This window comes from Pan paniscus, chromosome 2, assembly GCF_029289425.2.
Source record: "Pan paniscus chromosome 2, NHGRI_mPanPan1-v2.0_pri, whole genome shotgun sequence".
Lineage (NCBI taxonomy): Eukaryota > Metazoa > Chordata > Mammalia > Primates > Hominidae > Pan > Pan paniscus.
This window is the reverse complement of record NC_085926.1, coordinates 120,301,330-120,328,924: the sequence shown is the minus strand read 5'-3', so window position 1 is coordinate 120,328,924 and position 27,595 is coordinate 120,301,330. Positions and strand designations below refer to the sequence as shown.

Here is a 27,595-nt window from a genome sequence, read left to right as displayed (position 1 = left end):
CTGGCCCAGTTCCAGGAGGACATGTTAAAAGGGTTGGGACAGCAGGGTGACAGGTTCCGAGGTGGATGCGGACCACGTTGAACTCAAGCCTTGCACTCAGCTTTCCTAAGGATTCCCCTCGTACTATATTTTTTGTCAGGCGGCTCCGCGGTCACCTTTGCTCCGCGGTGATTGGCCTGCAGCGGGGTCCTCGTGTTTGTCCAATATGGCGGCGCCCAGTGGCGGTGTGAACTGTGAGGAGTTCGCCGAGTTCCAGGTGATGGGGTTTTCCTCATGTGGTAGGCATGTGCCTCCTTTTGTCCCCAGACCCTATTCCCTGCTTTGCGAGGGAGTATGAACCAGCTTTGGAAAAAGCGGGCAATTCAAAGCTCTTTTCTCGAGCCATTGGAGGTCATGGGGGGCGCGGGTTTGGCCTTAGGGAGCGAGGCTGCTCTGTAGGAGGAGGGAGGAGGGGGGTCATAGTTCTCTCCGCGGCTCTCCGGCCTTGACTGGGAAGCTCTGGGTAATCTGCTGTGGTAAAGCTCGGGATGCGTGGATAAGGATTGTAACAATCTTGTAGCAGTTCCCTGAACTCAGTTTCCAGCTTCTGCCATTCCTCTCCTACTTTTGTAAGTAGAGTTTTTGTGGGAGAGAAGAAGGTGCAGAAGAGCTATTTAGTTGATAAAACAAATACTTGGTGCAATTTACTATTTTTGTGGGACAGGACGTATGGAAGCTTGGAGGGAGGATTAATTATAGTACCTGCTCTAGTATCATTGCCCATTAGAGAAGATGTAATATTTAAAGGTTTTGCCTTTTTATGTTCAAATATCAGAGACCTAGGGCTAATTATTAACACCTGAATGCAAGAATAGGGATCTGGTTTTGACCAAGTTGCCATTAAAGTTATCTGTTCCAATTCAGTCATAAATGTGCTTCTGTTTAGTTACAAAGTTGAATTCCAAAATCATGATCTTAAATATGTATTGCATTATTAACTAACCCAAGATACTGAAAAATTGACCTATCTGTAGTAAGCTTTGTACTTTGAACGGTTTGAAGGTAGTGGTATTCTTGAATACTGCCTCAGCCTCCCTGTAGCTAGGACTACAGGCACGTGTCACCACGCCCGGGTAATTTTTTAAAAGAAATTTTGTAGCGACAGTGTCTCACCAAATAATCCTCTTGCCTCGTCCTCCCAAAGTGTTGGGATTACAGGCGTGAGTCACCACGCCCGGCCTAAAGTGTTTAAAATTTTTGCAACTCTTACTTTTTCATTATAAAAATTAGATTTAGTACTTCTGTAAAATATCCTATTTCCAAATTGAAATAAAATCCAGAAAAGAATGTTTAAAATCGAGTGCCTAGAATCCCATTTTAGCATGCATTCAAGAATTTATTAGATACTGTATTAGTCCGCTAGGGCTGCCATAACAAAATACCACAGACTAGGTGGCTTAAACAATAGAGATTTATTTTTTCACAGTTCTGGAGACTAGAAGTCCAAGATTAAGCTGCCATCAGTTTCTAGGCTATACAGTTTGATTTAAGGGGGGAAAAAGAGTGCCATCAGAATTAGTTATAGTAAGGCTTCTCTTCCTGGCTTGTAAATGGCTGCTTTCTCACCATGTCTTCTCTATGTCACTATCTCTTCTCTGTGCCTGCACCTGGAAGGAGAAGGATCTCTGCTATCTCTTCCTCCTCTTTTTATTTTTTATTTTTTATTTATTTTTTTAAGACAGAGTCTCGCTCTATCCCCCAGGCTGGAGTGCAGTGGCACAATCTTGGCTCACTCCAACCTCCACCTCCCGAGTTCAAGCGATTCTCCTCCTGAGTAGCTGGGATTACAGGTGCCCACCACCATGCCCGGTTAATTTTTGTATTTTTAGTAGAGATGGGGTTTCACCATGTTGACCAGGCTGGTTCCAAACTCCAGACCTCAGGTGATCCGCACCCCTCTCAGCCTTCCGAAATGCTGGGATTACAGGCGTGAGCCATGGCGCCTAGCCTATCTCTTCCTCTTCTTATAGGGACATCAGTTCTATCGGATTAGGGCCCACCCTTATGACCTCTGTTTAACCTTTATTACATACCTCAAGGCCTTATCTCCAGATACAGTCATGTTGGGGATTAGGGATTCATGAATTTTGGGGACACACAATTCAACCCGTAACAGATACCTACTAGTCTCCTGGCACTTGCGGAAACCCAGTGGATGGAGTATAAAACAAGGAACGTAATCTAAGTAGGGCTATAAAATGTAGAAAATATTGGGAAAAAAAAAGAATAAAATGCTGAAAGAATTTAGAGAGTTGGGCCTTAGGCAGGCAGGGACTAGGGGTATTCTAGGCAGAGGCAATAGGATAATAGACAAAAAAGTTTTATGTATTTAAGGGAAATAGAAAATCAGTATTGCTAGAACACATTATTCATACAGGGGCACATTGGGATTACACAAGATTGCAACCAGATTTGTGGAAAGCCTTGTGTGTCAAGTGTGAGTTAGGGAGTCCTTTTTGGGCAGAGGGGTGAGATGATCAAAGAGGTGCTTTAGGAAGATTCATCACTACTGCCAGTGGCTTTGTTTAGGCCCATATCATTTTTGAAACTAGCTTTGCAACAGGCCTTCCTATCTTCTGGCACTTTTTTTCTCTACTATATTCCCCCTTCAATCTAATCTCCATAATACTGTGGCATATGCTATTATATTCTGAATTTTATAATCTAAGCTATGCTTTTGAGTTTTGGGTTCGTATGACTAGATATAAACTTCTTAACATGGCATATAAGACCTTTTAAAATCCAATCCCAAAGTGCCTCTTGTCATGTCTCTTATTATTGTCCTCATACGTGTCTCTTTCATCATACCCACCCCCCAGCACTTCAACATGCATGTTTAAATATTAGTATTTCTATTAGGAATATTCATTGACACATAAGTGATTTTTGAATCACATTGTAATTAGGTACTAAATAGGTTATTTTCTAGCATCAATGATGGTTTCTTTTATGCTTACAGGGCTGCTTTCTATTCCTGTCCTGGGGATGCTGGGTGTTAGAGGACTCTGGCAGTCGTAGACAAGTTTGTGTTTCTGGTTTGGGGGAAGCACCGTGGGAGCTTTGATGTAAAAATAGAGTTTGAGGAACCAGATCTGTCTGAAAAGAGCATCATGTAAAAGGGACTTTGATGTCAAGTACCAATGACATTACTTCTGGGTACCATCAGGCAAAGGGAGAGGAGAGGAAAGGTTAAGGGAGTTCCATATCATTCTTTGGAGTACAGTGTATTTTAGTTATATAATGGCCCCTTTCCTACTCCTCACCCCTATGTACCCTAAAAAATATGTAGAATTATAAAATAACTTTACCTGAGAATGAATCTTAGGAATAGACTATAGTATAATTGTAGGGGCAACAGAAAGTTTTCTCTACCCCTGCCCACTACTAAATATAGGCACTCCTTCAATACCTAAATTGCCTTCCAAGAGGATGAGATTTTTACCCCATCAATTAGAGAGAAGACATAAAATGCATTCCAAGAAAAACGCCTGCATAATTTCAGAGTCAGCCTACAATGAGAGGTTCATGATATATCAGATCTCTTCTTGTTTTGAGGAGGATGAAAGATAGAAGAAGCTGGGGGTACTACAGAATTTATAAAGTTATCTTTGGCTGTGATTTAATGTTTAGAAGCTCATGAGGGTTCTACACAAGATGCAGCCTTCAGAGAACCATTGAACTGTGTGTATTTCTGTATTATTTCTGTGGACAGGTGTTGCAGTTTATTGTGTATAATGTCTGTTCTGTTCAGGGGTGTCTTCTATGTATTTTCTTGGTGAATTTCTGGACAGGAGTGTATGCCATTGGGGCTAAGCCTCAGGTAGGTAGTCAGTAATTCCTTATGGATGATCCACATAATTCAATGGCAGCATTTTTGTGCCTTCATTCACCTTCGTTTGCTCACAATGTGTGAGGGCAGCCCAAACTTTTGCCTAGAACCTCTTGGAGTTGCCTTAACTAAGCTTTGGCACTTTTTTCCCTGTGAAGAAATGTGAGCCTGGTGAGACGGTTTACAGTTCTTTTCCTTCTCCCTTTTCAATTTTGAAAGAAATCACTTCCTGTCTCATTACACCACAAAAACACTGAGGGGCTACTATGTTGGACAGAACATTCACTGTTCTCAACAGGTTCCTATAAATAAAATTCGAATCTCCTTCTTTTCATAGCTGAAATGATTGACTAAATGGCATGCCTCTACTACTTCATCAGCCACACTTTATTTCGCTACAATGTTTCCTTCCCCAATCATTTTACCTCCCTTTTTTTCTTTCTCTTTAGCTTTTCTGGTATCTCTTCTGTGACATTTAAGAATGGCATACAGTTTTCAGCAATTCCTGAACAAGTACATTATCAGTTTAGGGGTTGTCATTATATTTTCTAGAATATAGCACTGTCCAGTAGGACTTTCTGTGATGGTGGAAATGTTTTGCATTTATGCTATCTCCATATGATAGCCACTAGCAACAGGTGGCTCTTGAATACTTGAAATGTGACTAGTGCAATTAAGGAACTAAATTTTAAATTGCATTTAATTTTAATTTAAATAATCTCACGTGGCTAATGTCTGCCATGTTAAAGGCAAGCTCTAGATCATATATTGATAATTCTCTAGTACACACAGAAAAATTGATACACAGTCATGCTCCACATAATGATGTTTCAGTCAGTGACTGACTACATATACAACGGTGGTCCCATGAGATTATAACACCATATTTTTACTGCACCTTTTCCATATGTAGATATATTTAGATACACAAGTATCACTGTGTTACAGTTGCCCACAGCATTCAGTACAGTAACCTGCTGTATAGGTTTGTAGCCTAAAAGCAATCATCTATACTATATAGCCTAAGTGTGTAAGTAGGCCATACCATCTAGGTTTGTGTAAGTACACTCTATGATGTTCACACAACAGAATCACCCAATGACACGTTTCTCAGAATGTTTCCTTGTCATTAAGCACTACATGACTATTTGATAATCCATAGGTTCCACTGGTAAGACAATAAAATTGATGGACTCATTACATAGTTAATGTGGATAGATTCCCATTGCTATGTAAGGAATTTAGTAGTATGTCCAAATTGTTTTATTGGAGATGAATCGGGCTAAAGTGTTCAAACTCAAAACTGGTTAAAGTTCAGAGTCAATAAAAACCCCAGGAAATGTCAAACGATGTAATCTTTCACGTGGATTGCTGCAGTCGTCTAACTGATCTTTTGACACCTACTCTAGTTCCTCTGCAGTCCACTTTAAGCAGTCATTTTAAAACACAGATCTGATCATGTAACCTTAATCACAACAGAAAACACATGTTTGGTTCCCTGTGGGTCTCAGAAAAGACTAAAATCCTATCATATGACCTCTAATAATGGACCTCATGTTACACCATGTTTTATCTTTCTCTGTGTACTTAAGCCACGTTACCTTTTCAGTCCATTAAACACTCTATTTATATGGCTCTCTTTAAGGTCATCCTTGATTTCCATCCTGCTAAGTTTAAAAGTTTAATTTCTGTTCATATAATCATTTATTTATTCATTAAAAATTTTTTTGAGACATAGTCACCAAGGCTGGAGGGCAGTGGCACATCATAGGTAACCGTAACCTTGAACTCCTGGGCTCAAGTGATCCTTCTGCCCCAGCATCCCAAGTAGCTAGGACTGCAGGCACATGCCACCATGCTTGGCTAAATTTTTTACTTTTGTTGAGACAGAGTCTTACTGTGTTGCCCAGGCTGGTCTTGAACTCCTAGCCGTAAGCAGTCCTCCCGCCTGAATCTGCCAAAGAGCTGGGATTACAGATGTGAGCTACCACACCTGGCCCCATATAATTCTTGAGTTAGTAACATTCAACACAAATGACCAATCCCTCCGTTAAACCTTTCTTCTGACTTCCGTGACATCACAGAATTTTTCCTTTACTTTTAGATGTAAGAATTCCTTAATCATTGGCCTCCTTCGCTTTCTACAGTCTCCTCCAGTGATCTCTTCTAGTTTCATGGTTTTAAAGAACATCAGTTTATTAATATAACTCCACCCCGATCAGTGTCAGACTGGCATACTCTACTTTCTATTCCACTCTTCTACTCAGATATCTAATAGGCATCTCAAACAAGTTAACAAGTCCAAAACAGAGCTTTGTTTTTTGTTTTTTCTAATTTTAAAAATTTTAGATTTGGGGGTACATATACAGGTTTCTTTTCTGAGATGGAGTCTCGCTTTGTCACCCAGGCTGGAGTACAGTGGCGTGATCTCAGCCCACTGCAACCTCTGCCTGCTGGGTTCAAGCAATTCTCCTGCCTTAGCCTCCTAAGTAGCTGAGACTACAGGTGTGCGCCACCATGCCCGGCTAATTTTTTGTATTTTTGGTAAAGACGGGGTTTTGCCATGGCCAAACTGGTCTCAAACTCCTGACCTCGTGATCCACCCACCTCAGCCTCCCAAAGTGCTGGGATTACAGGCGTGAGCCACTGCACCTGCTTGATAGCCTTTTAATTTACCCATCACACAAATTATGAACATTGTACCCAACAGGTAATTTTTCACCCCCCACCTTCCTCCTTACCCTTGCCCTTTGGAGTCCCCAATGTCTATTCTTTCCATCTTTATGTCTATATGTACCCATTGTTTAGCTACCATTTATAAGCAAGCACATTTGGTATTTGATTTTCTGTTTTGAGTTATTTCACTTAATGGCCTCCAGCTCCATCCATGTTGCTGCAAAGGACATGATTTCATAATTTTTCTTCTTTTTTTGGAGACTTGGAGACAGAGTTTCGTTCTTGTTTCCCAGGCTGGAGTGCAATGGTGCAATCTTGGTTCACTGCAACCTCCACCTCCTGGGTTCAAGCTATTCTCCTGCCTCAGAGTCCCAAATAGTTAGGATTACAGGCACCTACCACCACACCCAGCTATTTTTTTGGATTTTTAGTAGAGATGGGGTTTCACCGTGTTGTCCAAGCTAGTCTTGAACTCCTGACCTCAGGTGATCCACCCACCTCAGCCTCTCAAAGTGCTGGATTACAGACGTGAGCCACCACGCCTGGATGATTTCATTCTTTTCTGTGGCTGCATGGTATTCTATATATATGTGTGTGTATACGTACACCATATTTTCTTTATCCAGTCAACTGTTGATGGACACTTAGCTTGCTGCTGTGAATAGTGCTGTGATCAACATATAAGTACAGGTGTCTTTTTTTTCTTTTTTTTTTTTGAGACGGAGTCTCTCTCTGTTGCCCAGGCAGGCTGGAATGCAGTGGCATGATCTCGGCTCACTGCAACCTCTGCCTCCCTTGTTCAAGTGATTTTCCTGCCTCAGCCTCCCCAAGTAGCTGGGATTACAGGTGCGCGCCACCATGCCAGTTTAATTTTTGTATTTTTAGTAGAGATGGGGTTTCACCATGTTGGTCAGGCTGATCTCGAACTCCTGACCTCATGATCCACCCACCTCGGCCTCCCAAAGTCAGGCGTGAGCCACTGCGCCCATCCTCTAGGTGTGTTTTTTATATAATGATTTATTTTCCTTTGGGTAAGTACCCAGTAGTGGAACTGCTGGGTCAAATGGTAGTTCTGTTGTTGGTTCTCTGAGAAATCTCCACATATTCCATAGAGGTTGTACTAATTTACATTTCCGTCAACAGTGTATAAGCGTTCCCTTTTCTCTGCATGCTTACCAATATCTGTTGCCACAACAAAACTTTAAAAAAAAGTTTTATTATGCAAGATTTTAAACATAACACAAAAGAAGGCTGTACCACAAATGCTCATGTACCCATCCCCCAACTCCAACAACTAACTAATTCATGGCTACTCTTGTTTCATCTGTTCGCTACTACCACTTATCCCACCCTAATCCGATCATTTTGAGGTCATCCCAAATACCATATCATTTTTTTCTGTAAAATTTCTGTCTATATCTCCAAAAGATTACAACTTTCTAACACCATACTATTGCCACATACAGACAATGAACAGTAATCACCAGATAGCCTGAGTCAGAATACAACTCTTGATGTTCCTACTCTTTCCAAGTCTCTTCCTTCCCCAGTCTCCCCCCACCATAAGTTAATGGCACTTCCATACAATTAGATGCTTAGGCCCCAAGCCTGAAAGTCATGCTATTTTATTTTCTCGTCCCTGACCACCAATTCAGCAATTTCTGTTAGCTCTATCTTCAAAATATATCCTAAGTCCAACTACCTCTCCTTAATTCTAGTGCTACCAGTTTTTTTGTTTGTTTGTTTGTTTTAGACAGAGTCTCGCGGTGTTGCCCAGGCTGGAGTGCAGTGGTGCAATCATGGCTCACCAGTGCCTCAACCTCCTCGGCTCAAGCAATCCTCCTACCTTGCCTCAGCCTCTCAAATTGCTGGGATTACAGGCATGAGCCACCACCCCCAGCCCAGATGTTCCTATCGTTGGTTCAATCATGTCATTTAGATTTTAGCTCAAATGTTACATCCTCAGAAAAGCCTTTTTTGATGTCTATCTGAAGTAGCCCCCAAGCACAACTCAGTCACTCTTCATCTCATCACCTTAGTTTGTTTTCTTTTTCATATACTTTTTAGTATCTGAGATTATCTTGTTTATAGGACACTTGTTTAATTTCTATCTCCCCCTTCAGGAATTTTGCTCTATAAGAGCAAGGACCTCTTTTATTCGCTACTGTAGCCTTGATGTTTTGAATGGTGCCTGACACATGCTAGACATAGGACAGTTGGCCCTCCCATATCTATGGGTTTTACATCCATGGATTCAATCAACCGTGGATCGAAGATAGTTGAAAAAAAAGTTGCATCCATACTGAACATGTACAGACATTTTTCTTGTTATCATACCCTACACAATACAGTGTAACTAACACCTATTTACATAGCATTTATATTGTATTAGATATAAGTAATCTAGAGATTATTTAAAGTATATGGAAGGATGTGCATAGGTTATATACAAATATTGTGCCATTTTATATCAGGGACTTGAGCATCCTTGGATTTTGTTAACCATAGGAGGACCTGGAACCAAACCCCCATGGATACTAAGGGATGACAGTAATTATATGAAGAATGAGTTAATAAATAATGAGCTCTGTGATACTGTCTCTTACTGCTGCATTATTTAAAGACAAATATTGCTGAGGGCTTTCATAACCAAGGAAACCTCTATCCAAAAGGTACAACTTAACCCTTGGCCTCAGAAGATCAGTTCAGTTTAGATAGCGAAAAGGAAGGTTTTGAAAGAGAATTTAAAGGGGCTTTAAAAAAAAAAAAAAAAAATAGGCCAGTCATAGGAGGTAAAGTGGCAAGGTGGGTCCCTGTCTTCTACTTACCTATTTTTTTTTTTGGACTCCCCAAATAGTACTGCCATCATTTGTTTGGAATTTACCACTTAAGCACAATACATATATCCTTCACTATGTGTGGTGGTTGCCCAATGAATACATTGAGATTATTCCTTAAGAATTCCAGTTTACAGAGAATACTATTAAAAAAATAGAAAGATACAGGACGAGAAGATAATGAACTTGGTTTTAGACCTGATATTTGCTAGTGTTTTATTAGTCTGAATTATGAGCCTTCTGCAAGCCGTTTCACTTCTAGATTGAGGTATAGAAAAGGCCATTAAATTCACTAATTAAAAATTAGTGGAATGATAGAACAGAATCTAGACTACAGACTTAGATTGAATGGACTGAATGGTTTATAATTGGAAACAACCTAAATGTTTGTTAATGAGAAAGTGGCCAAATGAGTTGTGCTTGAACACGATAGAATACTTAAACGCAACTATTTAAAATACCTTCAGGGCTGGGTGCGGTGGCTTTTGCCTGTAATCCCAGCACTTTGGGAGGCTGAGGCCGGTGGATCGCTTGAGTCCAGGAGTTCAAGACCAGCCTGGGCCATGTGGTGAAACCCTCTCTCTACAAAAATATACAAAAAAATTAGCAAGGTGTATTGCACATGCCTGTGGTCGCAGCTATTTGAGGGGCTGAGGTGGGAGGATCACCTGAGCCCAGGAGGCAGAGGTTACAGTGAGCCAAGATCGCGCCACTGCACTCCAGCCTGAGCAACAGAGTGAGACCCTGTCTCAAAAAAAAAAAACTTTCAAGACATTTCTAGCAACATTATATTATGCTCATAATATAATGTCTTGAAGCCAGATTTTAAAATGTTACATAGTACCTCAGTTGTATAAAAACATTAATAGGTATGTGTAGAAAAAAGACCAAAGGGACATATTAAAATGTTGATAATGGTTAACTATTATCAACATTTTTATTTAAATGGATGATTTTTATTTAAAGTTTTTTTCTAACTTTTCTAAAATGAAAGTAATAATAATAATTTTTATTTTAACAAATGGACGAGGAAAGAAAGGAGTTGGTTTCAGTCATGGATTTAAGTTTGGCAAAGGTAAGAAGTAGCATAGTATATTGAGGGAAAAAGAATCAAACGTTGCTTTTAATACATATTAATATTGAATATTAACTTGGATGTTTTCAATAATAAGTATATTCCTAGTATTATATAATTCTGTTTTATTTTCATTCGTTCTTTCTTTTTTTAAGAGACAGGGTCTTACTATTGCCCAGGCAGGAGTACAGTGGTGTGATCATAGCTCACTGCAGCCTTGTACTCCTGGGTTCAGTGATCTTCCTGCCCCAGCCTCCCAGGTAGCTAGGATTGTAGGCATGAGTCACCATGTCCGGCTAATTAAAAAAATTTTTTTTTTTGTAGAGACAGGGTCTCACTATGTCTGTCATTAAGGCTGGTCTCAAATTTCTGGGTTCAAGTGATACTCCTGCCTCAGCCTCCTAAAGTGTTGGGATTACAGGTGTGAGCCACTGTGCCCAGCCATTTTCTTGATGCTTTTTAAGTGGCTGTGTTTTGTTGTTGTTGTTGTTGTTGTTGTTCTTGTTTGAATATTTTGTAAATTTGAGAAACTAAAAAGAAAGAGAAAGATATACTGCCAGAAACTTCTCCCAGAGTTTAACTGAAGACGAGATGTAGCTGATGTCCAGCCTTTCTCTAGTGACAAGTGAAAAGAAGTACACTGATCATATGTGGGTAGGAGGGGTTGTGCTGTATAGGTACTTACTACCAGTCTTTTTAAGTTCCCTGCCCTTTTGATATTATTTTTCTGTTGGTTTTTTTTTTTTTTTTTTTTTTTTTGAGAGTTGGAGGCTTTCTGAGGTAAGAGGGATCCTTGGAACATATGAGCTATGGTTACTAAGAAAAAGTAAAAACTAGTAGTACACTTTATTGGCTGTATGCTGAAGGTGGAAGGAGCATACACTGTTTGCTAAACACCGTGCCAGCAAATGGGATTTCAACATGAGTAAAACAGTCTTAACCCTTAAGACAATCACATTTGAGCCAAGGAGGCAGAATTGGTGCCCACTGTTAGGATTACCATTACTTAACCTACCTATTGTCCTTGAACATTTTCTTATGGTTGCATGTATTTGGCTTGGTTTCCTCACTCCTGACTTAAAGGATTGTAAAATATCCAAGAGCTTTATTTTTTACTTAAATGCTTATTTTTTGTCACTAACTTTCCATTTGGGTTATATTCTTTTATTTTAAATACATATAGGAATTACTCAAGGTGATGAGGACAATTGATGACAGAATAGTACATGAATTAAACACTACGGTTCCAACAGCTTCCTTTGCAGGGAAAATTGATGCCAGCCAAACCTGTAAACAACTTTATGAGTCTGTAAGTGTATTTTTTGAGTCTTCTGCTTCTTTCATGCCTTTCTTTGCAGGCTGAATAAGAAATCAGTTATCTTGTAACTCGACTGTGACTAAAGGAATGACATCTTTTCTTTGCCTATACTTGATGGTGTATATAAGTTTTGATCTGGTTACTACACATTAAAGAAAATGTGTGACCTTACGCTTGTGAAATCTTACCAAACCTGGGAAGAAATGGTTCTAAAGAATGGGAGCAGTTGTTTTGTAGCCTTTAACTTGAGGAGACCTTATGTACAAAGGAATGAAAGGAGGAGAGTGAAACAGTGAAGTAAAACAGTAACAAGAGCCAGGACTGTGAGCACGTCAGTCCTAAAAAGCCAGGCAGCTGGTACAAGGAAGAATTAAAACCCTTCACACCTTTAAATCTTCTTTTGTCACTCCTCAGGAAGGGGAATAGAAGCATTTGGCAACTGGGAGAGAAGGAAAGCCAGTGGATCAGTTGTCCTTTCCTGAGGCTTTGGTTTCTCAAGTATATATTTTTCATTGCCCCCCTTTATTTCTCTTTTTTAATCTCCAAAAGCAGAAGGAAATAATGATGCAGCAAAATCTTTTTTATAGTTTATTTACCTATATTCTTTCAGTAATTTGGAAGCTAAAGTTCAAATGACACTTGCTATTTTAAGCTCTACCACAAGGTTACTGTTTGGATTCATAGTCGTAAAGAAGGCATCCTTAAAACCTAAACTGCCTTTCTCAGATCAGTTTTGGACAAGCTTATCCATGTCAGTTAAATTCAGAGCATTAACTACTGATATTTTTGTTCTGTGTTAAAGTATGTTATTTTAAATGAGCAGGTAAGTCTTCTTTGAGAAAATCATAAGATTGTGGACTTTAATGAGTAGAATTCAGTATTGGGAGTCAACAGGATGGGACCTAGTCCTAATTGGCTATGAGGTTGTTTGACAGTTCACTTTCTTTGGGTACCTCTGTCTGAAGAACTAGAATTTATGGTCACTTTGGTGATACTTCCTCTCTCACCTCACTACTCATATAATCTCTGTAATCTATAAAATTGTTTCCATTTACAATCTTCCTATTAACCTAGACGTTTATAGTGTAGTGATTAACAATATGGACTCTAGATCTAGATTAATCTCACATCTGCTACCTCCTAGCTGGGTAACCTTGATTATGTCACATAACCTCTGCCTCAGTTTTTTTTTTTTTTTTTTTTTTTTTTGACACAGTGTCTCACTTTGTCACCCAGGCTGGAGTACAGTGGCAGAATCTCAGCTCAGTGCAGCCTCCACCTCCTGGGTTCAAATGATTCTTGCACCTCAGCCTCCCAAGTAGCTGGGACTACAGGCACACGCTACCATACCTGGCTGATTTTTTTTGTATTTTTTTGGTAGAGATAGGGTTTTCACCCTGTTGGCCAGTCTGGTCTCGAACTGCTGACCTCAAGTGATCCACCCGCCTTGGCCTCCCAAAGTGCTGGGATTACAGGCGTGAGCCAACATGCCCGGCTGTCTGCCTCAGTTTTAATATTTGTAAAATAGTATAATAATGGTACCTAGTTCATAGAGTTGTTGGCGCATTGAGTTATAAAGTGCTTACAGTACTAAGTGTTTTGTATACAAATATTGCTGGCCAGGTGCAGTGGCTCACACCTGTAATCCCAACACTTTGGGAGGCTGAGGTGAGAGGATCACTTGAGTCCAGGAGTTCAAGACAAGCCTGGGTGACATGGCGAAACCACATCTCCACAAAAAATACAAAAATTAGCTGGACGTAGTGGTGTGCGCCTACAGTCCCAGCTACCTGGGAGGCTAAGGCAGGAGGATTGCTTGAGCCCAGAAGGCAGAGGTTGCAGTGAGCCAAGATCACACCACCGCAGTCCAGCCTGAGTGACAGAGCAAGATCCTGTCTCAAAAAAATGTTTGCTGCTACTGCTATCATTTTTTTTTTAACAGGCCCTGTGAGAATCACAAGTTGTTGTTTTTTATCTCCTTGTTGAATCAAGATAAGCTTGCATACTAAATTTAGAACTCTTCTGTTTTGGAAATCCTGTGTGTGTGTTTGAGTTTTTCTCTGTATCTATATCCTGGAAGGATTCAGCAACATGTATATGAAGTAAAGCTTAATTTTTCAAGTAGCTTTGTGCCAGGGATCGAGCCTGCAGCAGAGTGCCCATACCAATAAGTACCACTGAGTTCCCTTAAGTATTATGTCAGTCAAGAAGCAGAACTCTATGAAATATCCAAGTTGCTCATGTTCACCCTGACTTTAATCCCTGACCCAGCTTCCTTCTGTAGCTGAAGAAGGGATATTTGCCTTTTCAAATAACGCTTCTTCCTAGGAGTTGATCAGTAAGGTTATTAGGAAGCACTCATTTTAGAAATTTCAAATCTCAAAAGTATACTCAAGGTAAAACTTGTAAATTTCAATGAGATCTTATTAGAGCATATTCCCTTCAATCTATGACATTTTTCTAGCTTTACATTATTTATTCCCATGGTAAACATAAAAATCAATACTGAACAATAAAGTCTATGAACTTGAAACAATGTTTAACAAATGCAGATTTTGGGGTATTATCAAAATGTGGCTATGATTATGGAAGTATGTTTGAAACATGACCATGATACTTTAGAATCAAGATGGGAAATAAATGAGAACTGTTTTTATTAATTTGTTGCATTAAGATGGAGGTTATCAAGAGTTGTTCTGTCAGACATCCTTAATTTCAATCAGCACACACAATTGATGCAACCACTAATCTGTGCTTCATATATAAGTTTTCCTTATCAATACTTATATTTTATAATCTTGAAAAGGGCTCTGTCTTGCGAAGGTAAAGGTAGCATTCTTTGTTATTTATTGTAATGAAATCTTCTATACATGACTTAGTTTATAATTTCTTTCACTTGTTGACAATGTGAGACAGGAAAAAATATGAAAGGACAAAGAGAGGAAGAATAGCCGTTTAAGTGGCCAGGTGTGTGCGGGTGGTTGTAGAATAGAGGAACACATGAATGGAATCATGGGGAAAGTCAGTGGTGTAGGGCAGAGGAAACTGAAGTGAGAAAAGCCCAGCTTGGGGAATGCAGAAGGAAAGCTGAAGTCAATACCAGGAGCATATTGAGGAAGAGGACAGCCCCAGACCTCATACCTTCCACCCTCAGGGATGCTGCCAGTTATGTTTTTAGATGAGGTAGCTGATTCAACACAATCTTCTCTTTCATGGTTTCAGTCGTCAGAAATTGTTTTAGAAAGTATTGAATTTCTATAGTCTCAAGGATTTTTTTGAAAAACACTAAAATGTGATAAATTTATGCAGTTTTTTTTTCTCCTTTCATTCCTTTGTTCTTTTAGTTGATGGCAGCTCATGCCAGTAGAGACAGAGTCATAAAAAATTGTATAGCCCAGACTTCAGCAGTAGTAAAAAACCTCCGAGAAGAGAGAGAAAAGAATTTGGACGATTTAACGTTATTAAAGCAACTTAGAAAAGAGCAGACAAAGGTAAGTTGAACAGAATTAACATTTCTCAGGCAAAGTTTTTCCAATTGTAGCCTTCAAAGTAAAATTTTTAATATGAAAATTTTGGCATATAATATGGCAGTTACTTAAAAAAATGATCAAGAGATTAGTGCTTCATTTTTAGTGAGCTTTATTTTATTATGTTTAGTTATTAATTGGTAAATTAATGTGCACTTCTTGAACAAATGCAGCATAGCAGCTTTGTCTAAAATAAGCACAGTCATAATTTATTTTCATTTCTTTGTTTCTTTCCCACTATTAAAGACAAGGGATCACTACAGGTGAAGTACCACATCAGAAATTCTGGGGAAATCACATCTGTACAGTATCTGCCTTTTGAGACATAACCTGAGAAAAACATCTCTAATATATTTTGGAAATAGCTCCAGTTTCATTCTGTAGAAATCTGCTGAAATGTAATATAGACTATTTAACTTCAGGATATTACCCTCGTTAGCCATAAAAATATAGTATGATTTAAATATAACCAGATTTACTTGTACCTCATTATAATTTATTTCCCTACTGTGTAAAAGTTGCTAGGGATCTTTGGCTTTTTCTTGGACATGACTTTTTCCCATTTCCTCCCCTATCCCTGCAGTGTTTTTACTTTTAAGAAAACAGCAAGTACCTACCTAGGGATGTGTCAGAGGAAGCCTTATTTTCCCAAATCAACTATAATGTAGATAGGGTGTAGACTTCAGAATACAGTTAATGCAGCAGAACTGTTTCTTTACAGCACTTGTATGTGACGTGTCAAGGAAACAATAGAAAAATACAGCATATTTTATTATGTGGGATTTATTGCTGTCTTTCTTTTGAGGGGACTCTTAGGGGGTAACTTTTTATCTTGTATAATTTCAAACTTACCAAAAAGTTGTAAGAATAGTGTAAGGAACTCCCATGTGCCCTTTACCTATATTCACTTATTGTTTATATGTTGCCCCACCTGCTTTACAGTTCATTCTCTTCACCCTCCCTCTCTCCTTCTCTTCACCCTCCCTCTCTCCTTCTCTTCATCCTTCCCTGCCTTCCTCCCTCTCCCTGTCTCCCCACACACCTGTATGCATAAATACAGTTTTTTCATGAACCATTTTGAGACTATGTTATACACATTGTACCACTTTACCCTTAAACTCATTAGTTATTTCTAAGAACAGGGACTTTTCCTACAGGACCAGTGTACAATTATCAAAATCATGTTTTTTTTTTTTGTTTTTTGAGACGGGGTCTCACTCTGTCACCTAGGCTGGAGTGCAGTGTTGCAATCTCAGCTTACTGCAACCTCTGGTTCTGGGGCTCAAGCAATCCTGCCTCAGCCTCCCCAGTAGCTGGGACTACGGGCGCGAACCACCACACCCAGCTTATTTTTTGCATTTTGGGTAGAGATGGAGTCTCACCATGTCACACAGGTTTATCTCAAACTCCTGAGCTCAAAGTGATCTGCCTTCCTCAGCCTCCCAAAGTGCTAGGATTATAGGTGTGAGCCATCACACCTGACTTCATGTTTGTATTTTAAGATGGCATAATAGGTGACTTACGGATCCTTGTGGGATTGAGTCATGCTTTTCATACTGCACAGTCATGAAGTTTGCCCTTTGTTTAGTAGATGTAGCTGAACTTTGAAAAGGGGACCTCGTCATCTATTGAAAACTATTAGTAGAAAAGAAAAGAAACCTCTTTCCTTGTAGCTGGCTGCACACAAGGTGAGTAGGCCAGGCTGCTGCACTTTTTCGATCATTCCGCCAATTCTGGATGTCTCACTGGATCCAGGACTCAGCCACTGTCTTTGCTGCTCTCTTTGTTCATGACTACTGCGTCAGGTCTGTATTCCATACCTGCTCATGCCACAGGCACTGGTGGATCCCTTGGACAGTGACCTTATGCAGTGATGTTGATCTTACTCCCCTTGCTGTTCATGAAGGCATATAGATTATTTATTTATTTATTTATTTATTTATTTTTGAGATGGAGTCTCGCACTATAGCCTGGGCTGGAGTGCAGTGGTGCAATCTTGGCTCACTGAAACTTCCGCCTCCCAGGTTCAAGAGATTCTCCTGCCTCAGCCTCCCTAGTAGCTGGGGTTACAGGTGCCTGCCACCATGTCCAGCTAATTTTTTTTTTGCATTTTTAGTAGAGACAGGGTTTCACCATGTTGGCCAGACTGGTCTCGAACTCCTGACCTTGTGATCTGCCCGTCTCAGCTTCCCAAAGTGCTGGGATTACAGGCATGAGCCACCGTGTCCAGCCAGCATATAGATAATTTATATAAAACTGGTGAAAGTCTAGTAATTTTGGAGTTTGTATTTCAACGCTCTTGAAGGTGTTGACAAAGGAAACTGCAGGACAAAGGCTGTTAAATTGGAAACTGAAAAGTCACTGTTTGCAGATCAAGTCAAACAACAGAGTGACTCATTAGTGGAGAGCAAAGTTCAAAACTCTACTGAGTGTTTGGGAATGATTGTGACACACAATTTGCTCAGCCTTGAGATCTGCCCTTGTGTCTTTAGGGCCCAGATAGAATCACCAGGATGACCACTGCAAGGAGGGTTTAGAAACCAATCAGTGAGTTGCATGAGGTTTGCTTTCTAGCTTGATAACATATAGGGTTGGGGGTAACCATGGGGTAGTACATAAGCAAATAAGGAAATGTGAATTTTTTTTTTCAATTTTCAAGTTTGCTATGAAGATTATGGAATCAGAGAGAGCTCTTGGAGATGGTACAGCTCTACCTCTTCATTTTCTATCTGAGGAAAAAGACTCAGAGATACTTGAGATACTAACTGACACCCCCAAAGCCACAAGCTAGTAAGTGGTAGAACTGGGACTTTAACCCATCTCTTCTGACCCTGCATTCAGTCAGTTTCTTTAAGTTGTGACTAATAGTCAGATACTTTAGTGAGTATATTTTATTTATAGACAGATGCCAGTCAAAAATCCCCACTAGTTTACCTGAATATTTAACTCAAAAAAAGCACCTTCGTTGCTGGACCTCTATAACTGCTATCACATGTTAGTGGCCTTAAGTTTACCTGTTGAAGACCTACAGTCTCAAAGACAACTGTCTCAAAGGTGACAGTTTGTTGGTAGCACCGATAAAATTGTATTAGAAGTTGGCTGTAATATCTGCAATGTTGTAGAATTTTAAAAAATAATCCAAAGGCAGACAGCTCTGAGGAAATAAATCCCACCTACCTTGGTGGCTTTGTAACCTTGTGTATTAATTGTTCTGAAAAGTCTGATTTTGAATCTGTAAAATGGAGTTGATACCTAATAACTTCTTATTTCTTGGGGGCATGTGCGGGGAGGATTCAAGGATGTAAGTAAGAGTTAGCATATTGGCTGCTACAAAGTAGCAGTTTCTTTCCTTCATGAGTCTCTGGGACTCCATATTTGTTGCATTAATCCTCTTTGTCATATCACCAACCAGTGGTTTCTAGCTTTTGTTTCACTACTGCTTAAGGGCAGGGTGTTGTGACAGGGGAGGATTCCCTGTCTCAGTGTCAGGGTATTCTCTTTTGGACAGTTCTAATGTTCGAAGATTTTCATATTGTGAAATTCTGCTCCCATGATATGTAAGTACTGCTTCTTAATCTTCTCTCTGGAGTTACCCAGGATAATTCTGAACCCTTTTCTACATAGTATCCCTTTAAATATTTGAGAGCAGTTTTGAAGACTATCTTAGTGACTTTCACACTGTTCTTCAACTGAAATTATTTCTTTGGCAGTCAGTCCAGGCTTTGTCAGAGAAGTGGAGCTTTAATGATTTTGGTCTGTATGGCTGATTAAAATGGGAACTTAGGTTGCATTGGTGGGCTTCTTCAGGCTTGTTACTACTGCACAGCACAGGACTAATTGTCAGAATGCAGTCCTTCTCCTTGTTCCACAGTTCTAGCCATATGTACAGGCCTACACTTTGACACCAGTTCTGAATCTAAGAAGGGAGTTTGCAAGGAGCCATTGGATCTGTCCGAAGTTCCATTCTTATCGTTGTTGCCACAAATTTCTCAAACCTCCTGCCTGAACTGCGCTCCTGGTTGGCCAGGGTCTTTGGCCTAGGTGTCAGATTCATGCTTGCCCAGATCTTGTTGAGCTTTCTGACATTTTGTTCCCAAATCTGGTCTGGGTTCTTCACTTTGGCCTGAGGAAATCATCCTGGTGTTAACCTCTTAGTTGGCATCAACCTATAGTTCATGCTTTTTTCTCCTCATTTTCCTGAATATTTTCAAGCCTTCTACCTGGAACTAGCCAGCTTTTTCCCCTTCAAGTCCTCTAACAAAATGCTACTGGGAGTATGGTGAGTCCTGCTCTCAGGGCCTGGCAATGGAATTGGCTGCTTTTCTGTTGGAGTAATTAGGTTGGCAGTTATAAAGAAAGCTAGAAAGACTTGGCATTTTTAGCCTGAGACCTCTGACTGTATGGTTAAGGTGTGAGGAAACGCATGCCTTTCTAGATCACTTCCATGTATATTCTCTTTCCTCCCTGAGGGTTTTTTTTCTTAATTCTCTATTCAGGTCAGGTTTGCACTTCCTTGTCCTTTTTTTCCTCTGTGCTATCTTTGCAAGTCTGTAGTTGTATGATCAATCTCTAGAACTGGAATCACTGGGTTCAAGGACATGAGAATGTACATTTCCTATGAGTCTTGCCAAATTGCCCTCCATAGAATTTGTAACAATTTATACTCTTACTAAGAATATATGAGTATATCTTTTCACATACCTTCACTAATGTTAGGTTTTATCAAACTTATTCATTCTGCCATGTTATGGCTTAATTTGCATTTCTTTATACTGGAGTAAGATTGGCATTTTGTTATGTTTACTGGCCTTTTGTATGTCTTCTGTGAACTGACTGGCCTTGGGATATTTGTTTTTTAAAGGTCTCAAAGTGATTAGGATATGCAGCAAAGTTTGAGATTAGCAATTGATTAGATATGGGGAAAGCTGATTGTGTCAAAGAAGCTTCCAAACTCTGCCATTAACAGACAAAAATACTAGAGTAGTAGCAGGTTTTGTTGGGTAAACATGAGTGTGGTTTTAGCTCTTTAAATTTTATAACTTCAATTTTTTTTCTTGCTCTTTAAATTTTATAACTTCAATTTTTTTTTTCTTGCAGTTGAAATGGATGCAGTCAGAACTGAATGTTGAAGAAGTGGTAAATGACAGGAGCTGGAAGGTATAAAATAACGTTGGTGTTTGGAAAGAAGTAGGAGGGAAACTGAACTAGCAAAGGGAAACCAAGGGAGGGGGAGTAAAGAGTGCCTTGAGGCTGTAAGGAAAGTAGAGATCACTCGTTTACATTTACAATTGAGGATTGTAACCTTTTGGGGGCGGGGGGAGGGTAGGGAGAGCAGGATGCAGTTAGCATCTAATTAGAGCCATTTTATAACAATTAGCTTTACAGGGCCAGGCAAGGTGGCTCACACCTGTAATCCCAACACTTTGGGAGGCCAAGGTGGGTGGGTCACCTGAAGTCAGGTGTCTACTAAAAATACAAAAATTAGCGTGGTGGCATGAGCCTGTAATCCCAGCTACTCGGGAGGCTGAGGCAGGAGAATCGCTCGAACCCAGGAGGCAGAGGTTGGAGTGAGCTGAGATCAAGCCATTGCACTCCAGCCTGGGCAACAGAATGAGACTCCATCTCCAAAAGAAAAACCAAACCAAAACAAAACAAAACAAAATTAGCTTTATAAGCATATGATAGAACTGAATGAGCTGCCATCATAACAGCATTAGAGACATTCTCTATGTCTCCTAACACTAATTACAGGCATGGTTGCTATTTAGAGTTACTACTCAGAACCTTCAAGGAGGCTATTTGTTCAAATTAGCCTTTTTGAGCTCAGTTACTTTCCTTAAGTTTTCCTATCATTAGGTAACCTATACGGTTGCTTGTCTTCTAACTTACCTGATCATAAAACTTGTTATTATATGTAGTTTTACTGGTATCTGATAAGGCTTTTTATTGCTCATAGATTTACAAGCTCCTTATTATCATTGCATAGTTCTTGTTAGGAACTAGATTAGGGGACCAGATCCCAGAAACTTACATATAGTCAAAATTCATGAAACTCTGACTTTAGTTTTCTGAAAAAGTATATCCATTTACCCCTCTCTAAAACTCTAAAAGATTTACGAAGGGCAAAAATCTATTAAATCTTAGAAAATGTACTGAAAATTCTGTTTTATCATTTGAATTTAACTACTGGAATGTTGTTAAACTGTATGCTTATAAGAGAGGTTAGCTGAACCAAAACCAGAATGTACCAGCTTGCTGAGACATGAACACATTGCAAAATACAAATTGGCTTTCTTTGCTTTATCACATTTCTCTATCTTATCCTCTTTGCCAAGGTTTCCTATTCCTGCCCTTTCCACCAACATGATAAGGTGTCTGTCACTTGAGAGGATTTGGCAATATTTCCCATTTATATTCTCTGGAAAAATAATATTTACTCTTGGGATTGGATGGGGAAGGGGTACAATGAAACATCTGGCTTGAAAAAACAAGTGCAGAAGTTTATGATATATGTAAAATATTTTGAATTTAATATTAGTTTTAAAGAAAATATGTTCTATCCTCTCCACAGAAGATGAGGCCCCTACTTGTTTTAAAAAGAAGAAAATGTAGCCATGGTGCTCTGGTGCAGTGGGCCAGCAGAAGTGGATAGGAAATCATTTGGGAAAAGGATTTGGAGAAGCTCAGCCAAGTTGTATATATCACCCCAACCAGTGTGTCAAGGCCACTAAACTGAAGCCTCCCTCTTGTCTGATTGGGAATTTCAGGGAAATGTCAGGGCTGGAAATGGGTGAGATGAATTGTAAGACAAAAGGGCTAGACAGAGTCTATATAATTTCTACATATTTTCTATTAATTGTGAGATGCATATGCGAAAGATTATGTGACATGTAGAATTTAATGAATATTAATAAAATGAATATTCATGTATCTACCACTCAGCTTAAGAAATTGAATAATAGGTCAGGCACAGCACTTTACTGGCTCACGCCTGTAATCCCAGCACTTTGGGAGGCCGAGGTGAGTGGGTCTCTTGAGGTCAGGAGTTCGATACCAGCCTGACCAACAAGGTGAAACCCCGTCTCTACTAAAAATACAAAAAATTAGCTGGGCATGGTGGCGGGTGCCTGTAGTCCCAGCTACTCGGGAGGCTGAGGCGGGAGAATTGCTTGAACCCAGGAGGTGGAGGTTTCAGTGAGCCGAGATCACGCCATTGCACTCCAGCCTGGGCGACAAGAGCGAAACTCCGTCTCAAAAAAATAAATAAATAAAAAGAAATAGAGTAACAGTACCTCACAACCTCTGTGTTTAGATTTTTCTTTTATTTTTATAATAGTCAATGGCAGCCAACATAGGTAGTTTGTTTTTTTTTAACCTAAAAAGTGATTTGTTCTTTACATTAATGATGTATGGGGGTAAATTCTGAGAAGAAATTCTTTTCAATTTCAGAATTGTTATAATTGGACACTTAAAATTTTTGACATGATTTAAATTTTTTTAATATTAAAAATGTTTTAAAAATTTTAAAAATAGTAATATACAGTAAAAATTCTGCCTTCTGTCCCTCTCCTTCAGCTACCTCCTACTTTCCCTCCCCTCTGAAAGATGGTATATGCTTTCAGATACTCACACCTTTTCTAATTTTATGTGTGTGTGTATTTTTCTACCTTTGTTACACAAGTGAAACTGTACTATTCACACTTTGTTTTTTTCCCTTGATAATCTTGGAGATCTTTTTAAATCAGAACATAAATTATTTTTAACCTTGCATGTATTCCATTGAATAACCATACCAAATTTTTATTTAACACAGTTCCATGTGGACATTTAGTTATTGAGCACTCTTTATTTAACTTATTTTAGATATTTTTGTGTTGTTGTTTAAAAAATGTCCAGAATATGAAATTGAAATGTTTGCTAGTAACTAAATTACCTGGCTCTTGATGATTTTTTCCCGAAGTAACTTAAATTTTATTAAAATATTAGAATTGTCTTGTAAATGGATGTCAAGGCCTTCGGTGCATTTGGCACCTCATAAGTCAGTTTGAACTGCTGAGGAAACTCTTCTGTTTCCTAAATCTGTTGACTTAGGACAAAAATGGTAATAGCCTTTTGAAGTCTACTAAATTGAATTTAGTTCCAGGCCTGATTTATGCAGGATAACTCAATGACTTTTGTTTCTGTTTCAATATTTTAGGTGTTTAATGAACGCTGCCGAATTCACTTCAAGCCTCCAAAGAATGAATAAAGAGAGATTCTTTTTTTTTTTTTTTTTTTTTTTTTTTTTTTTTAAGGACTGGGTCATCTCATAAGAGCTAAGCATGACAGATATCAACAGGGCGGGCTTTCTAGGATGATTTCTGAGCCAACAGTCCAAGACCTTTTGTTGATTTCAGCCCCACTTAGCCAAGACCTCAAGTATAAATAATTCTGATAATTATGGAGAAATCAACTGCTATTTTATACTGATTCTGTAAAAAAAAAAAAAAAAAAAGTTTTGTAACTATTAAAATAATTTTCTGACTCAGTGTACATATTTATTTGATTGTTTTCTATGTTGAGACAGTTCTCTTTTTATTTATTTATCGAATTTTTAGTTTTTATTTTTTTAATATCCTGTCAGGTTGTAAGACAGTTCTCATAAGAGAATTTGCATGCACTTTCAATATCTGATGTGTATTGTATTTTTTTAATTTTTATAAATTTATTGGCATGGATGTGGACCTTTTTGGTTATTGATAAGTTTATTCCTTGATTTATCTTTGTGGGTTGATTACAAAAGGGCAGTATTATAAGCTGGACAATGTCCAAAGAAGTTTTCTTTTAGTACCTTAACTGATCTTATTTTCAGATATAAAAACTAATTTTTGGTGGAATTCTTTCCTGGAGAGTATTTCCATGGTCATGGAAAAGGAAAGCAGAAATTCAGGAAAGGGAAAAGCAGGGAAGAGCTTGCATGACAGCAAATGAGTTAGTAACAAACCTGCTGTAATTACAGGATTTGGTCCTTGCAAAAAAAACCACTTTCTAGTATGGAGTGGTTATGTTACTAGTTTTCTATTGCTGCTTAACAAATTACCACAAACAGTATCTTACAGTTCTGTAGGCCAAATGGGCAGATTTGACTGGAATTTTTTTTGTTTAGGGTCTCAAAGCTGAAATCAAGCTGAGTCCCAGGCTGGGCTTTGGTCTGGAGTCTAGGGGAAGAGTCTGCTGCTAAGCTCATTGAGTTGCCAGATTGTTGCATCGTGGTCCTGAGGTCCCCATTTCCTTGCTGACTGTCAGGTACCACTCTCAGCTCCAGGAAGCTACCCACATTTCTTGACACATGGCTCCTTCCATCTTTAAGCTGGCCGTGGTGCATTCAGTTCTTCTCATACTTGGAATCTATCTGACTTCCCTTTCTGCTACACACCAGACAAAATGATTTTAAAGGGCTTGTGTGATTAGGCCTACCACATCTTTTTGCTTGACTCAAAGTCAACTGATGAGAATCATAATTACATCTGCAAATCTCTTGCCAGATTATGTAATAACCACAGACACCAAGTTTCATGGTCTGAGGGATATCTTGGGGAGCCAATTTAGGACTCTGCCCACCACAGTGATTTAAACAAGCCACCTGGCTCTGGCCCAGTTAGATTAGCCAGCTAGGTCTCTGGTGGGCCTGTGTACATTGACCACCATCAGATTATGCATTTGGAAATGAGTGATAAAGATATAAAGTGCCCACCATTCTTTCAACAAAACGTAGAGCACTTACTGTAGGTCAGACACTTTTTGTGGAGATTATAATCTAGTCTCAACAAAAATTTCCTAGAGGTCTGCAGTAAAAAATGCCTTTATATATAAAGTTGAGTAAGTAATTTTTGGGTAGATAAGTGAGTTGAAAGGATGGATGCAAGAATAGACAAAGATCTCCCTGATTCTGCTGCTCAGGAGGGAATTCAGATCCTTGGAAAGGATTCATTAACAGTCTTTCCAGAATTTCAGGTCTGCCAAAATACCATCTAGCTAATCCAATTATGTTAGAGTGCCTGAATCATTCCAGTGTAACATATGAAAAATGTGCAGTGATGGCAGCGTGGAGTGACAGTATAAATGAACAGGTTTAGTGTGATGAATGGCATTTAAAGCCTCAACTAATGAAGGAAGATGGATGACATTGCTTTTGAAAGTTGATTTGCCTGCTGAAAAAGTGTCCTCTGTGTAATTACTGCCTTCGAACAATTTGTTGATTTGCTTTTGTTGCCTGAAAGGTAGGATTCAGCAACTCACACACACACAAAAGAAGTAGAAGGTGCGAAAATTCACAGATGAGTTTGGCCCTTCCTTGGCAGAACAGAAGACAGCCATACGAAGAAACACCTATGATGATACATTTGCAAATTCTTTTAACAAATATTTAAATGCCTTCCTGGGCACTATTAACCACTATTGTTGCATCACTCAGCAAAACAAAAATACCTGGTTTTAAAGAGCTTATATTTGGTGAAGGAAGACAGTAGTAAGTTATATGGTATGCTAAAATGTGGTAAAAGTTCTATGAAAAAAAAATAGAGAAGGAAATCAGGAATGGGATGGAGAGTGGGTTGCAAATGACTGTTTTCAGCTGACTGGAAAATATAATGCCCTTGTCTTTGAAAAGTTGCTTTAACTTGAGATTGAAATGTACCAAGTAAGTGCAGTAATAAAAAGGGTGTTTTCTAATATGTCATTCTTTTGTAAGTTGTGCTCCGAACTACGTGTGGTGGTTCATGTCTGCAGTCCCAGTACTTTGGGAGGCTGAGTTGGAAGGATCAAGAGCCCAGGAGTTCGAGACCAGCCCAGGCAACATAGTGAGACCCAGTCTCTTAAAAAAAATTTTTTAATGGTGCTTGTCTGTACTCCCAGCTACTTATAAGGCTGAGACGGGAAGATCTCTTGAACCCAGGAGGTTGAGGCTCCAGTGAACTATGATTGTGCCACTGCCTTCCAGCCTTGGTGGCAGAGCAAGATCCTGTTTTAATAATAAGTTGTACACTGAAGATACCAGTTTGGGAAATGTAGTGATAATGTACCCAGTGCTGCTATAGTAGTCCCTGCTAATGTGCCAATGTCCAGGAGTGATAAACTTGTCATCTTGTAAAATGGGAGATTAATCAAATGTGTGAGCCCTTTTTAAATCAAGAAAAATGAACATTCTATCTAGAGTTAGGTGATCTAATCAAACATATTAGAGATTACTTAGGTTACTCATGATTTCTGTGTGTATTTAGCCTTGTAGAATACCCTTGATGAACTTGATTGACGCTTAAAAAAGAATCTTTATTATTGAGCATAAACATTGAAGAATAAAGAAGATAGAAAGTGACCACTCCTGATTGGGGTAGCATTTCCAGGACAAGCCTAATTTTATCCCACAGAATTACGTTGGGAAGGAAATTCCCAACCTCTAAAGAGGTTTAGACAAACATGGCTTCCAGCTTCTGAATGCAATGGCCAGCTGGGGGCACCCCTGTCCAAGGGAAGAGGACTTGGCTGAGGTGCATTTGTGTATCTCCTGGTGCATTAAGAAGGGATAGGTAATCTACTGGCACTTAGAGATAATTGCTGTGATTGAATGATTTTCCCACTCCAGTTTTAAAAACCAGCAAGCAAAATTTCTCCTGCTTAAAAGCCCCCAGTGGCTGGCCGGGCGCAGTGGCTTACGCCTGTAATCCCAGCACTTTGGGAGGCCAAGGTGGGTGGATCACTTGAGGTCAGGAGTTCAAGACCAGCCTGGCCAACATGGTGAAACCCAGTCTCTACTAAAAATACAAAAATTAGCTGGGCGTGGTGGCGGGCGCCTGTAATCCAAGCTACTCAGGGGGCTGAGGCAGGAGAATTGCTTAAACCCAGAAGGTGGAGGTTGCAGTGAGCTGAGATCGCGCCACTGCACTCCAGCCTGGGCGACAGATTTTTGACAGATTTGAGACTCTGTCTCAAAAAAAAAAAAAAAAAAAAAAGCACCCCCAGTGGCTTCTTAGTGCCTTGAAGACAGGTACAAATTCCTTAAAGTGGCTTAGGAAGTCCATGCTCTGTCTCCTGCTCACCTCCAACCTCACTGCTCACTATGGTGCACTCTGTTCCCCACTAAACTTCTTTGTGCTGCAAGAAAAGACCCAGTCTCACCTCTGAACATCTGTGCATTCTCTCTCTTCCCTGGCCAACTGCTATCCATGCTTCAGGTCTCAGCTATCATTTCCTTCAGCAAGGCTTTCCTGACCTCTCAAATACAAGTTACGTGTCCCTTTTATGCACATCCACAATAAC

General features: G+C 39.4%; 1 protein-coding gene across 6 annotated transcripts; it reads left to right on the top strand.

The window, feature by feature from the left end:
• Nucleotides 1–110: 110 nt before the first annotated feature.
• MIX23 (mitochondrial matrix import factor 23) lies at nucleotides 111–23,833 on the top strand. Of its 6 annotated transcripts, none has more exons than XR_008624852.2 (6): nucleotides 111–256; nucleotides 11,640–11,765; nucleotides 15,119–15,265; nucleotides 17,794–17,848; nucleotides 17,961–18,091; nucleotides 20,399–20,460. XR_008624852.2 is itself a non-coding variant. In XM_003825191.5 (5 exons), exons 1-5 carry the CDS (start codon nucleotides 206–208, stop codon nucleotides 23,547–23,549), a joined length of 435 nt encoding a protein of 144 aa, XP_003825239.1. In that variant the 5' UTR covers nucleotides 111–205; the 3' UTR covers nucleotides 23,550–23,833. The 6 variants fall into 6 exon arrangements, 4 of the variants coding, with proteins under 4 accessions (XP_003825239.1, XP_054966319.1, XP_054966320.1 ...); XR_008624851.2 differs by having other exon boundaries at nucleotides 17,794–17,862; XM_003825191.5 differs by lacking the exons at nucleotides 17,794–17,848; nucleotides 17,961–18,091 and adding an exon at nucleotides 23,499–23,833 and having other exon boundaries at nucleotides 20,399–20,458.
• The last annotated feature ends 3,762 nt before the right edge of the window (nucleotides 23,834–27,595 follow it).